This window comes from Achroia grisella, unplaced genomic scaffold, assembly GCF_030625045.1.
Source record: "Achroia grisella isolate CSIRO2021 unplaced genomic scaffold, CSIRO_AGI_Agris_v1 utg152, whole genome shotgun sequence".
Taxonomy (NCBI): domain Eukaryota; kingdom Metazoa; phylum Arthropoda; class Insecta; order Lepidoptera; family Pyralidae; genus Achroia; species Achroia grisella.
In genome coordinates, this window is record NW_026712648.1 from 1,871,784 (window position 1) to 1,885,140 (window position 13,357).

General features: G+C 36.5%; 1 protein-coding gene across 1 annotated transcript in view; it reads left to right on the forward strand.

Annotated features, from left to right (window-relative positions):
• The window catches only part of LOC131840973 (uncharacterized), a 198,967-nt gene extending 187,448 nt beyond the window's left edge, over positions 1-11,519 (forward strand). Inside the window, exons 5-12 of the mRNA XM_059189193.1 lie at positions 1,225-1,331; positions 2,095-2,202; positions 2,444-2,537; positions 2,790-2,995; positions 3,489-5,405; positions 6,575-6,737; positions 7,201-7,369; positions 7,648-11,519. Of these exons, the coding sequence (XP_059045176.1) occupies positions 1,225-1,331; positions 2,095-2,202; positions 2,444-2,537; positions 2,790-2,995; positions 3,489-5,405; positions 6,575-6,737; positions 7,201-7,369; positions 7,648-7,849 (2,966 nt within the window). The 3' untranslated portion in view covers positions 7,850-11,519. The remainder of the gene's footprint in view (positions 1-1,224; positions 1,332-2,094; positions 2,203-2,443; positions 2,538-2,789; positions 2,996-3,488; positions 5,406-6,574; positions 6,738-7,200; positions 7,370-7,647) is intronic.
• Positions 11,520-13,357: the final 1,838 nt, after the last annotated feature.

The following is a 13,357-nucleotide window of genomic DNA, read 5'->3' on the forward strand; positions in this document are numbered from 1 at the left end:
AGTACTAGAACTTCACCAAGAATATGTAGAAGCAGAAGTGTACCACACTCCTGTTTCAGTACGTCGTACGGATAGAGCGCTGCGAAAGATATATAGTACATGCATTACTAACATTACAGTGTAAGCCAATCTGCAAATAACGGTATTACTACTTCACTAGCGCCACGCGGCAATAACTAAAACCAACATTAATGCGTTCAACTTTTTTATTTGCTGTAACTTATTGCACTAATTGACCATGCGTTAGTTATTGATCTTATTATATTCTATAGATTACTGTGTGAATTTACACTACTTAGAACGAGATCATTGGACAGCATTTAGGTAACTTTTTTGTGAATTCTCATGTAATCTTGCACTACACTGAAACTATAAACTACCGCGACACCAGTAACATATGAAAAATGAAATTAGGTCAACATAGTAAATTGCGTGGAATACGAGTGACTTTTCTCGTAATTATTAGAATTGTCCATTAAAGGCTTCATCCCTTTGTATTCAACATGTAATATTATATTTTTGATACGTAGTTATTTGTAAGATATATACAGAGTTATATATATATGTACTAAATGTGATTTAAATATGATACGATAAGAATAGTATACGATCATTTCTTTCTTAATTTGATTAAATTATACATCCGTTTTAGGTGGAACTTTTTGTCTCTTATTATACAAATATCTTTTTTTATATATACGAGTATGTTCTCGGCCTAAAAATATTTAACAAAATATGTCGCTATTAAAAACACAGTCTATTTACGCAATCGGAAGTGGTGGAGACCGCAAACTTTATCGCAACATGCATGCTAGTTATGGTGCGGCGCGTCGCGCACCTCCCACCGTTTCATTCTTGCACACACGAATTTGTTGCTAACCACATCCTGCAATCTTTTATTTTATTTATATCTAACACTAAACAAAGAATTCCTATATACAAGTTAAAAGTCCTGCCGCAAAACAAACCTATATAAGACGATGTCCAAACATTTTATTTGTTTCATTTTCTTTCATTATAAATTTCTCCTAACTTGTTAGGATTAACAATAACAATAGTTTTTATATTCCTATATTGCTTAATTTAACATTTTTAACTTGCTATATTGCGATTTTATCTGGGTCCTAAGAAACCGACTGAAGTTCTTTTCAATGTTCAAAGCAATTAAGTTTCACGTTACGAAATCTTTCATGCGTTGACTTGAAAACTTTTGTATTGTTGCAGGATATTACCAGCCAGCGGGTCCGCTGATCAAAGAGAGCGGTGCAGAAGCAGAACGCGCGCTGGCGCGGTATCATCCCCCACCACATTATCATGCTCCGCATCCCCCCGTAAGTACTCTTTACATACTTTACACACGAATTCACTCGCTGTCTAATTTTAAAAGAAATTGCAGTAAATACTTACCTACTCTATCGCAATACATATAATAGCTCGCGTTATTACTTCGTTTTCGTTAGCATTTCTTTTGACACATTTTTACTCGGCTCTTAAAGGTTGTAGGATCATGTTAATGATAGGATATAGATAGAGACAGTGTCAACTATCAATGTTGTGATGAGCTCACTTAACATGGGCACATTTTGCTGGGAATATTGTTTTAAATCTACCTACCTATTATATTATAACAGTAGTAGTTACACAAATATCATTTTATAGCGTATTTGCGATTATCAATATGTAAATGTGTTCATGATTGACCGATAAAAAATAATTAATGAAAAGCGTAACCCAATTTATAAAAAAAAACACAAATCGTTAAGTAATCTTGAATACATGGTATTCAATAATACAACTAACCATAAGAATTCATGAACGTTCCTTGCAAATAAGAAAGGAATGTAAGCATGGTAGCACCACATTGAGTAACCGACATAGTAGGTTTCACAATATGTATTATACAATGTCTAATCTGCATGGTTCTGGTAATTGTATTGGGTTGGTATTGATTGCCAATCACAAAATATGCCACATTATTAGATCATATTTAAATACCATTTGTAATATATAACATTTTCTACAATTGGTATTCATTTTTTGGCATTATGTTTATTTATTTAATATTCTAATCTATATTCTAATCTCTATTTAAAGGTACTACAACAGTACGGTCCGCCGTACTACCCCGCGGAGCTATGCTACAGCCGGTATTACAGACCACCCGGCCCATACCACATACCACCTCCACAGCCAGACGCCCAGGTTACCTTACATTTAATTTTTTTTTCGCTTTTCTGACATATAGCATAGTACAATTATTACATAATAGAAATTAAAAATAATATACATAAAATTAGATATACTCGATATATCAAGAATTAATATATTAGAATTAGATATATCAAGGGTATAACGATAAAACTAACTTATTTTTATTATATATGTTATTTGAACATCTCTCTAGAAAAATTCTCGAGATAGCAAATGTTTGCTCTATTTTCAGATGGTAGGCGTTGGCAATGAGCCGTATCCTCCAGCACAGTATTATGGGACACCACCGTGTTATCAGCACTCACCGCAGAGAATACCATATGTGGGTGAGTATTAAACGTTACAAGTAATATACTATATGAAGTATAGCATCTAGAAAGAATTAAGAAGACAAAGATTAAAAAAAAAGGAAGTGCTTGAGGAGTGAGAGAATTGAATCAAGGTTACAATGCAAATTGTTATAAAATACACGCTGTGCCAAAATGTCCTATAGTATGATAATGAGGATGCTTATATACTATAGTTTATCCATTACGATGCACGTAAAATAATTAACAAAATCTATTCCGTTATTTTAGAATACCGTCAATGTCCCTGCCCACTAAACACGTGTCCAAAAAACGTCCTTATTGGGCCCGCTACTGGTAAAGCCCCTACCGGTGGCGGCCCCGCGGACGTACCCTCCGCGCTCGCGCCGCCCGGGGGCGCCTTCAGAGCGAAGGTGCGGGCGTGCGCCCTCGACGCCGGCGCAGTGCCTGACACACTCGCACACGGCAGTGGCAAGGTAAACAAACACTCATCTACATCTCCACAGTTTGATCAGAACTCTTACAGTTTCATCATTCAATCTAAAACAAACTAACAGAAATAACTTAATAATCCGGTGAAATGCAGTCAAGTTGTTAGAAATTAACAAATAAGTAGATTAACAAAAAAATTATTCTCAAAATCTCCGGTATTTCTATTTGCACTACGCAGCTGTACATAACTTGAAGTTATATTTAATTCTCTTTCCAAACACATTTCTGTTTGTTGTAACTTTGAATACATGCCGACTGAACATTCTATTCTATTCAATTCAATTCAGTCTAATTATAACCTATATGGAGACTTTTTGGCATTTATATATTATATACTCGTCTATGTGATATATATGAATTTTGCTTATCTAATTATTACTAGTCAGGTAGGTGTCACGTATAAAACACATTTAACACACATTTTAACATTCCTCCATACTAAAAATATAAACTTTTAAATTATTAATTGATGTCCAGGATCCACCATTAGAAGCCGAGCCGCCTGCAGCTGCCGACGCACCACGTCCGTGTCCACTACCAGCAATGGGCGGCGCGTCGCCAAAACGCGAAATATTTGATGCGCATGACAAACTCCGCCGCGCCGGGGACATGCCTGCGCTGGGCCCGCCCTCGCCTGCACGGGGCTCCGCCGGCGTCTGTGCCCCACAACCACCCCCTGTGGCTCCTCGGCGTGCGCGATTAGGCAAAGAAATGGCCCGCCGGTCACTCGCCGGCGATGACACTGGCCTTCTCCTCTCCGCTCCGCTCGCGCCCAGCGCACACCATAGCGACGCTGATGACGATGTCCTCGCCATCTCACCGCCAGTATGTGCTCCTATTGATCTCTCCTCGTCAGATGAGAGATCCACGCCACTCGTAGACGTGAAGAAAGAAAATGAGGGTCCGACAAACACGCCACCCAGAAAACCTGACGCGCAGGCACTGAGGGAACACAACTGCACCACAAATTCTGATACAATCGATACTAACGATGCAGCGAAAGCGGTGAAGCGCAGACATTCAAAGCCGAAGCTAGAAATCGATATGAAAGACACGCAGCTCGAAGACGGTTGTAAAACTAATGGTATCGGCGAACACGTGAAGTTACAGAAGCGCAGGAAAGTGTCAGGGGAACAAACTGAAATTCGGCCGGAGACAGTGACGAAAGAACCAAGAAAAAGAGCATCACCAATTAAAAGGTTATCCAAATCTGTTGAAAAGAAAACACTAAAAAGAAAATTAGATAGTGCTCCAAGTGAATCTCGCTCAAAGAAAGCCCATGTAGAATCTATAAATGAAGATCCACGCCTAAAAAATGTAGCAGCAATAGCTGAAGAATCAATACTTATAAAACCCAAAACTAAAAGTGCACTTCTTTTAGACAAGCTCTTGAGGAAAAACAGCATTGATAGGGCCGATGCAAAGGGATACGGTTCCGATACGGAGTTAAATCCAGCGGAATTATTTCTGTCGCCCAACGAAAATATTGCGCAGAATTGTGCGAAGAAAACGTTAAACATAAATAACAACGTCGTTGATAACAATAATGCAATCAACAGTGTTCGGCCTAATGCAATAGCTGCCGTAAGCCAATTACCAGGGAAGAAATTACCCTACAAGAACAGCTGTAAACTTGATAAAGTAGATTCCAAGATCACGCATAATTTAAAATCAGTATTAAAAACGCCTACCGTGAAATCGCCTCTTAAAGAGGAACGGAGTATGACAGTAAAAGAGAAGCAATCAGATAAAGTTTGCGTTCAGGCTCTTACAGATAAGAACGATGCGTTAAATGTTGAAACTTCATCTAATAAAAACGGTGATCCTAAATCTGCGACAGACAAATGTTCAAAAATAACAAAACTTTCAAAATCATCTAAAATAAAGGAGACCATCACGAAAGCTACCGAAGTAGAGGAGCTCGGACGAGCTGTGATACCAATGGGGGTGGCAGAGAAACGGAGAAGCGACGCGACTCCTGCAGAGCGGTGCGGTGAACTCGCCGAATGTACCTCGACGAAGCCGGAGCGGCCGGCGAAGCCTGAACGGCCGGCGAAGCGATGCAAGCTAAGCGTGGAGCAAAAGGGAAAGAACGTAGAGAAGGTGGTCAAACTGCTGGTGTCGAAGAGGCCAGCAATAAAGACAGACGACGCGGTGCTGGTGACAGAGGACGCGTGCTCATCGCCGATGCCGGGAAGCGTGGGACGTAGGCGGCGGCGGCGGCCCAGCTCGGCGGCGCGCGCCAACCGCCGCCCGGCCGGACACCCCGCGCGCATTCCGCGCCGCCCCATGCCGCCCCTCGCACCGCCCGCGCTCGAGCCCCGCACCACACCGCGCTGGAGCAACGGCTGGAGCTTTGACGGAGAACACTATATTTCCAAAGTCTACCTCAACGTAAGTTTACCTTTTTATTAGTAGTAGTATTTTATTGATTAGACAAATGTGAACTTAAGATGTAAAACTGTGTGTGAATGTATTTAGTATGTATTAGAACAGGGAACAGTAGCGCATTATCCAAATCGTAAAAACGGTGCTAATATGAGTAAAGGTCTAACCTAGAGAACCCTAGCAAAAAAACATAACAATTAACAGGATAGGGATAAGAGTCGATACTAATTCTTTTGATCAGTATCGAAGAACCGTTTTCAACAGGCTGACACAATAATGGGGAACCCTCATCGCGCAATAATTAGTGTGACAGTGTTCCAAAAATAGCCTACGTTCAGAAAGCGTCTAACAATTATTTTCGTAGGTGCTGGCATCTGTGCAAAGTCGCTTCAAACATTTGGTTTTAAATGGTGCTACAAGTGTGATATGTTTACAATCTATATAAGATTTTGGACGTTTTTTAACGATCACGACATACTTCCTACTATATATACAAGTGTATATGAGAACTTCATACACTAGCATTTAAAATATCGTTCTTTAATTACTTTACATAAACGGCGATACACTAATAATATGCCAGATATATATTTTGTATATTGCAAATAATAATCAATTTAGGAAGTAATTAATAGACTCTATTGATTATACTTATTAAATTGTGACGGAAATAATGACAACGAATGAACGTGAAAATGAATCCAAAGTGACCACCTATATTGAAATTAGCCAAATAAAATATACAATAAATTTAAATATAATAAATTACAAATTGTTTAAAGAGTGTAATAATTTCATAGATGACTCATTCCATATTTTCAATAGCCATATTTACGACTAAATGAAATTTAAGCCTGTTGTAGCGTCTGCATAGTTCCTATAGTCTTTGCAGTCAATATTTTTTTTTCTAATAAATTAAATTTTTCCTTTCGTTTATGCTTTCGGGTATTTTTGATATATATTATAATTAATAGTTAGTATATAGGGACATGCTCTAAAATTTTTATTACTTTTAAAATTAAAATACAATAAATGCTTAATAATATGTGGCTATCAATACATAGATCGAAGGAAAAGTCAATTTTTGATTTTTGAAAATATGGTTTACAACATTTAAAATAGCTTTATGTTTAGATATGTGTTATAAAAATAAAATATTTGATGGTGTACTATAGAATGACTCGCGGCTGGACCGCGCGGCGCGGTGCTGGTCGCGCATGTCGCACGCGAGTGGCGACCGCGTATCGCGCGGCGACTGCGTGTTGTTGCGGGCGTCTGTCGCGCGCGCTCAGCCCTTCGTCGCACGCGTCGCTAGCCTCTGGGAGAACCCCGACGACGGTCAGTACTTACCATACACATGTTACGTATGTAGCCTATTGTGTATAAAGGCGGAGTCGCGGGCACAGCTGAAATTATATATAATTTCAGCTGTGCCCGCGGCTTCGCCCGCTTGTTTTTTAGCCTATTTGTTATTCTGATGTATAAGCTACTTAAAATTTATATTATATTACTGTAAAGTTTCATCAAAATCCGTTCAGTAGTTTTTGCAAAAAAGAGTAACAAACATCCATCCATACTAACAAAGTTTTGCATTTTTAATAAGATTAAATACCCATATACATAAAGGGTTAGTCGGAAATAATATAGGTACTACGCCGCTAGCACTATAACGTATAACTAATAACTGATCCCACGTGATATTCTTTCCGAAAGCGATTTTTTATTTTATAGAAATATAAATATGTATTATTTATTATACAATTTATAGAAATGATAATAAAAGTGATATTATGTACTGCAGGCGAGATGATGGTGTCCCTGGTGTGGTATTACCGGCCCGAGCACACTGAACACGGAAGGCAGCCGGCCGACGCGCCCGACGAGGTGTTCGCATCCCGCCACCGTGACGCCAACTCCGTCGCCTGCATCGAGGACAAGTGCTACGTGCTCAGATACAACGAGTATTGTCGGTCAGTTCACACTACTGTTTACTTATTTCTTTTTTAAGTCTTCTTTAATCTCCTAGTATAATAGTTGTTGTAACAATATTATCGGCTCGTTAACCAATGCTCCACGTCTTAAATCCACGGCGTCTTCCCCTCCGATCCGAACCTTTGCCCAATTCAAACGTGGTTCGAAATTACGACGCCCTGAGCCGAGGTTCGAACCCAGCGTTTAACCAACCAGGTTTCCAGAAACAAATGGAAAAGTTTTCAATCTAATTAATAACGTAACTATTATCCAACAGGTACAGGAAAAGGCTAAAAGCAGCGGAAGAGGGCATCACGTTGCCGCCATCTATTGTGCCACCGATGCCAGCCAGCGAGGTCAGCCCTGCGCTTGCGCCCAATGACTCCAAGTTACCACTCTCCGTCTCCTCGGAACTTGTACTCTTCTGCCGCAAGGTCTACGACTTCCGCTCCAAGAAGATATACGTCCCCAACAAATGAACCACGCGCAGCAAACGTGTGGTTACTATCGCCGGATCTCTACTGATCTTTTTGGAGCCAGGTGTGCGCTCGGACCTCGGTGGGTGCGCAACTATTGTATAAGTATTACGAATCGGCTAAAAGGAGTGAACACCAAAGTTACGTTATGAAGTTCAATACTTATTTGTCTACGGTACTGCGGTACTTCATGATACGTGGACAGAAATGTTTGATCGCGAGCTAACCGAGCGGCATATGGGAATGTTTGAATGGTGACTCGGTTATTCCTAATCGTAGTGTATCTCCCCCAAACCTTTAAATTAGTACAAAGAAATACGTTCCCGGGTGCAAAACGTAGAATGTGTGACCTGTGACAATTTTATGTGGAAACTAAGTAAATCGTTGTGTTTAGTGATCGCCGATTGGTCCTATTACGTTGCTTGTGTCGTGATTTTATAGTAGATATTCCTTTTTTAAGATTTTACAGTGATTTGCTGTTTAATTTTTATTTTATGGACGAATATTTTTTACAAAGGATGCCTTTTATAATGATTAAGTAGTTGTAAGAAAATCATGAATGGTAATGATACACAATTATGTATAGCAATATACATATTTGTTTTTTTTCTATGGGATTAGCTACATTCTATCTCATTTTTAGAGAAGCAATGCGAATGCGTGAGTTGAGAATCAATGTAATGAACACCTGGTTACTTTTTGTATGACAGGAAATTTTATTTAAACATTAAGTTTCTGTTCGGCTACACGAGAAAAGGCATTTATAATTACGATTATTTTTAATTAATTGTTACATTGTTGTCAAAGGAGAGTCTATATTAAATTATTCTTTTATATTATTAAAAGTATTAAGAATGTCATCGGTCTGTAATGTAGAAGTGGGCCTCATGTGTAATTAGTTTTATTTCTATACAAAATAATCAGGATAATTCTGTTAATTGATGTTAATATTTTAATAACATCACAAGGGTTTTCCTTATACATTAATAGAATAATCATTTGAAAGTCCCACTGAAATGAATATGACCTCTGTCTACAAGTAAGGATACTCTATTAGTAGTACTTATGCTTTCAGTCAATGTAATAACAACTGTAGACTTTTGAACGTTTTATGAATGAGATATTGTATACGTATAATATGATGAAAATGAAGTTGAACTATAACCTGCCTTCGAAGGAATTGATTTATTTTGGCCATGTATTACAAAATTTTTAAATTTTTTCATATGATGTCGCAGTGGATACATTGGGAAGACTGATTTTGCGAAGGTGGTGCAGTTTTAAGTTAATTTTATTATTACACAGTCAATTCCGAGACAACTATGTTTGTTTATCTACGTTCACATAATCAGTCGTCAACCAATATTTTACATTATTGAAATATAACAAGTGGGAACATTGTAACATATTTTAAATGTAATATTAGTGCATAGATGTAAACAAAAAAAACACGTCGGTGTTGGATGAAAAGAGATATATTGTATGACTGTCATAGTGAAATCTCTTTATCATTAGAAACATAATTTTAAGTAGTGCAGAAAAATTAATAAAGAATATATATTTAACGTTATAATTCCCGCGTGGAAGATTGTAAAGGGCATTTATACGTTTGCAACTTGTGTATTTCTCTTTCTATCCTTATTGTTTCTTATAATGTATCTTTGTATTATTGTTTGTCTGTCGGTTAAAATGTTAATATTTTGTTGTACATAGACTTCTTAATTTATTTATAAGACTTGCTCTTTATTATGACTAGTGAGATCTACAGAAACATGTGTTATAAAATAACATACATGCTCATTTTAATATCTAAATAATAACAAAAGGAAACATCTTCGCCTCATTACCTAATTAACCCTCGTAATCAATTTATGTTAAACATCCAAGCGTTTGTAAAAATTCGGAACTTGTGGAGGAGACTTGCCACTCGTATGAACGTACTTTAACAATTTCTAAGAATACAATACGAACAATTCTCACCAGATGATAATGATGTTACTAGATAGTCAACTCCAATAAATATCCAAAACCGGAATTCGTTAAACATATTTATCACAGAACTACACGGTTTAAAGTATCTGTTTTAACTTAACTCGCCTTTCTTCTATGCAACTAAAAATGTAGGGTCCGTAAATCCATTTACTTTATAAATTTTTCAAATCTATAAATCTGTAACATATAAACATTGAAATTCATTATTAAAGAATAGATCAGAAGAATTACTCCACAAGGGATTCGAATCTCGTAAAACTGGCGGATGGATTTGTACAAAATTTACAATCTCTTATTAAATCCTAAGAATTATATATACTTGGCTTACTGTTGGTTTGGTTGATTGCTAATTTTATTTATTAAATCGCCAAAATAAGAAACCAACTATAAGAGACAGTCCCATTAGCATCGTGTCGGAGATAAAACTTTATTGATGGTGCCACACCATTTTAGGCCGCTATAAGACTTTCTCCGCAAGGACTAAATTGATCTTCATTTTAGCAGAGTACTTGTAGGAGTATTAAAGTACATATCTATATTTTCTAGAATTTTCCTCAACGATGTATAGTGTTGTAACTCCATGTTTAATGTGTGATTGCCATTACTATATAACTTGACGACTGTTAACCCAGATCGATGTACAAACCTAATAAAATATATATACTATAAAGATTTCCAATTATCAACAGGAACACATTATAAATACATACATATTGAAAGTTATAAAGAATAATATAACATGAGGATGATTTCGAAATTCCAAATAGAGTTCAACGGTCGCACGATAATATAAAATTAGAAATGAAATTAATTTGTATGCGTATCTACTCATCCTCAGTGTTAGTTCCTAAGTGTTAGTTACTAAACAACCAATACAAACTATGTTATATTCAGGTATCATATAAGTACTGTTTAAACATCACAATCTCACTAGTTGTCTATTCCAAAGCTTAAGTTTTCTATGTGTTATTCCTTTTCTATTGCTTGATGCCAAAAAATTAGGTGCAAAATTCTATTATTCTGTAATGATGTAATACCATTTCCCTTCTATTTAGGTTATACGAGTGACCATATAATCTGCTAGGAATTTACTGTAACTCATACCTACCGTATTTACAGAATCTCTTATTTTTACTTCATTTTAAATTATTGTAGAGTAGTATATAATTAAAACATGTAGTTTAAAAGCCCGAAAATAATATATATCTAATAAGAAAGATGTACTTCTACTTTTCCCCTACGTGGCCTTGGTCTGGAGCTATATTCCTATTTTTTTTAAGTCATAAAATCGCTCCGAGTGTAGATTCTAATAAATCTTTTTCTATTGGATCCTCTTGTTGATGTAAATTCCTCGCAGTTTTTATGATCATTGTTACTCATTATTAATTAATTATAGAATTAATGAGTAAATTCCATAATACTATTACTATAAGTAAGCTCTCCCTTGCTTGTAGGTGGATTGTTTTAAAGAATGTTACCTGGTATTCTGCAGTTGCAACCTTCTTATAGTCAATGATTTTTAGAAATAGGTTTACTAATAAGAAACAAAAATACCTTGTTTTTATTATTTATTTTGTTTCAATGGAAATTATATAGGTATATTTTTATTATTGTAACCTACATAGTTATGTTGGCTGTAATTTAATATTGATGTAATTAATATATGTATTTTTATTTCAAACAGTTTTTTATTTTATGTTACCATTTTATTAAACCATAAAATAAAGAGGTACGTAAGTAAATCAATAATATAATAATTACATTAACACGAACATGAAGCCTAGGATAACCAGAAAGGGGAACGTTTAACTTGAAATTTAATAATGACTAATGCGCCGACCCTGCTTCGCATAGGTAGGTACTTAAAACGTTTGACATTTGAAATTGAAATTATATATTAACATAATGGGTATATAGCCAATGGCACTCTAGAATAATGTGTATTTCTGAAACCACTGCAATGGTAATTTAATGTACCTAAGCACTTGATATGGCAAACTGATGGTAAATGTATATATATATAAGTGATAGTATATATATATATATACTCATTGAGTCGAAGTCACTGCATTCTTTCAACAATTTAGTCAGTCTGGGGATAGGAGAATTTGCATCGAGTAAGTACAGTTCTACGAAGCGGTAAAGCTAGAGGCGTGATCGGCTAACGGGGATTGTAGAGGGTATGCGGAATCCCAATCACCAAAATAACATTTTCTATTATCTAATTTTTACTAAAAAAATGTCTGTCTGTCTGTTTATTCCGGCTAATCTCTGAAATGGCTGGACCGATTTTGACGGGACTTTTTTAGCAGGTAGTTGATGTAATAAGGAGTAACTTAAGCTACTTTTATTTTAGAAAAATAAAGTTTAATTTCACGCGGACCAATTCGCGGGTACAGCTTCAAACAGTTCTATTACGATTTTTGATATGGGTATAACTTTTGTATCTGTATTATTTTGCATGCCGTGTTCGCCTATAAATAATTGTGTATTTAGACCCTAACCCATTTATACCATAACACAAGTAATTAAATAAATTGCAGTATTGTCACAATTGATTCTAAATAAAGTTAAAAAAAAAAATGAGTTGAGCGAGGACTAAGATGTTATGCGGCCTGAAATTTATATATTTGCCTGAACAATTTTACCCATCATTGGCACTTGTACCTGTGTAATAAGCATTTTCGAATCTGGTAATATAACAATAGCACTAATTGGTAATATAGGTATTTAATTTCCCAATTGCCAATCGAGTGAAATTATGTACGAAGTTGTCTTGTGGGTCGACAAGTACCTATACCTACAATGTAAATATATGTAGGTACCGTCTTTAAAAAAAGCTGATGAGTTTCTTGCCAGTTCTTCTCAATTAAATCTATATGCTAAACTGAACGGTAGGGAAAATTAATGTTAATATTTAAACTTTAATTTCATAAGCGGCTAACAATGCCTATGTATGTAGCGCTGTTATGCTGTGGTGGCGCTGTTAACACCTAGTGTGGTGCCCTCAGACTAAATTTTTATCCGTCAGGCAGGAATTGGCCTTCAGCCGCTCCATAAGTTCTTCCGCGGGTTTGGAGTCCCATCTGCACTCGCCCCCTAACGTCCGGTGAAGCTGTAAAGGCCAGCTGCGGCCAACAGCATCAGAGTAGTCCGAAAAAAAAAAAGTATGTAGGTAGTGAGTACACCGGTAAATAATTGTAGCATTTATTGGTATTGGTAATGTGCTACAATATTTATTAGAGCCGCGAGTACTCAACGCAGAGTCGTAACGCGGACTGTTTTACACTTCATTCAAATCTATGTTTGTGGAGACGTAAACTAATAGAAGGGTTTCAAGTGTTGACCGAAATATTACAAGTGTAGGCATATCTACTTTTTTTTTTGAAGTTGGCTATCTGCAATCCGTACGGGTTTATCCCTATGGGAAGATCTCTGTCCTTTGAAAAGTCCCCATATTTCAGCTAACTAAAAATCTTTCATCCAGCTTCAGGATATTTGCTCTTTTTGGTCTCTTTC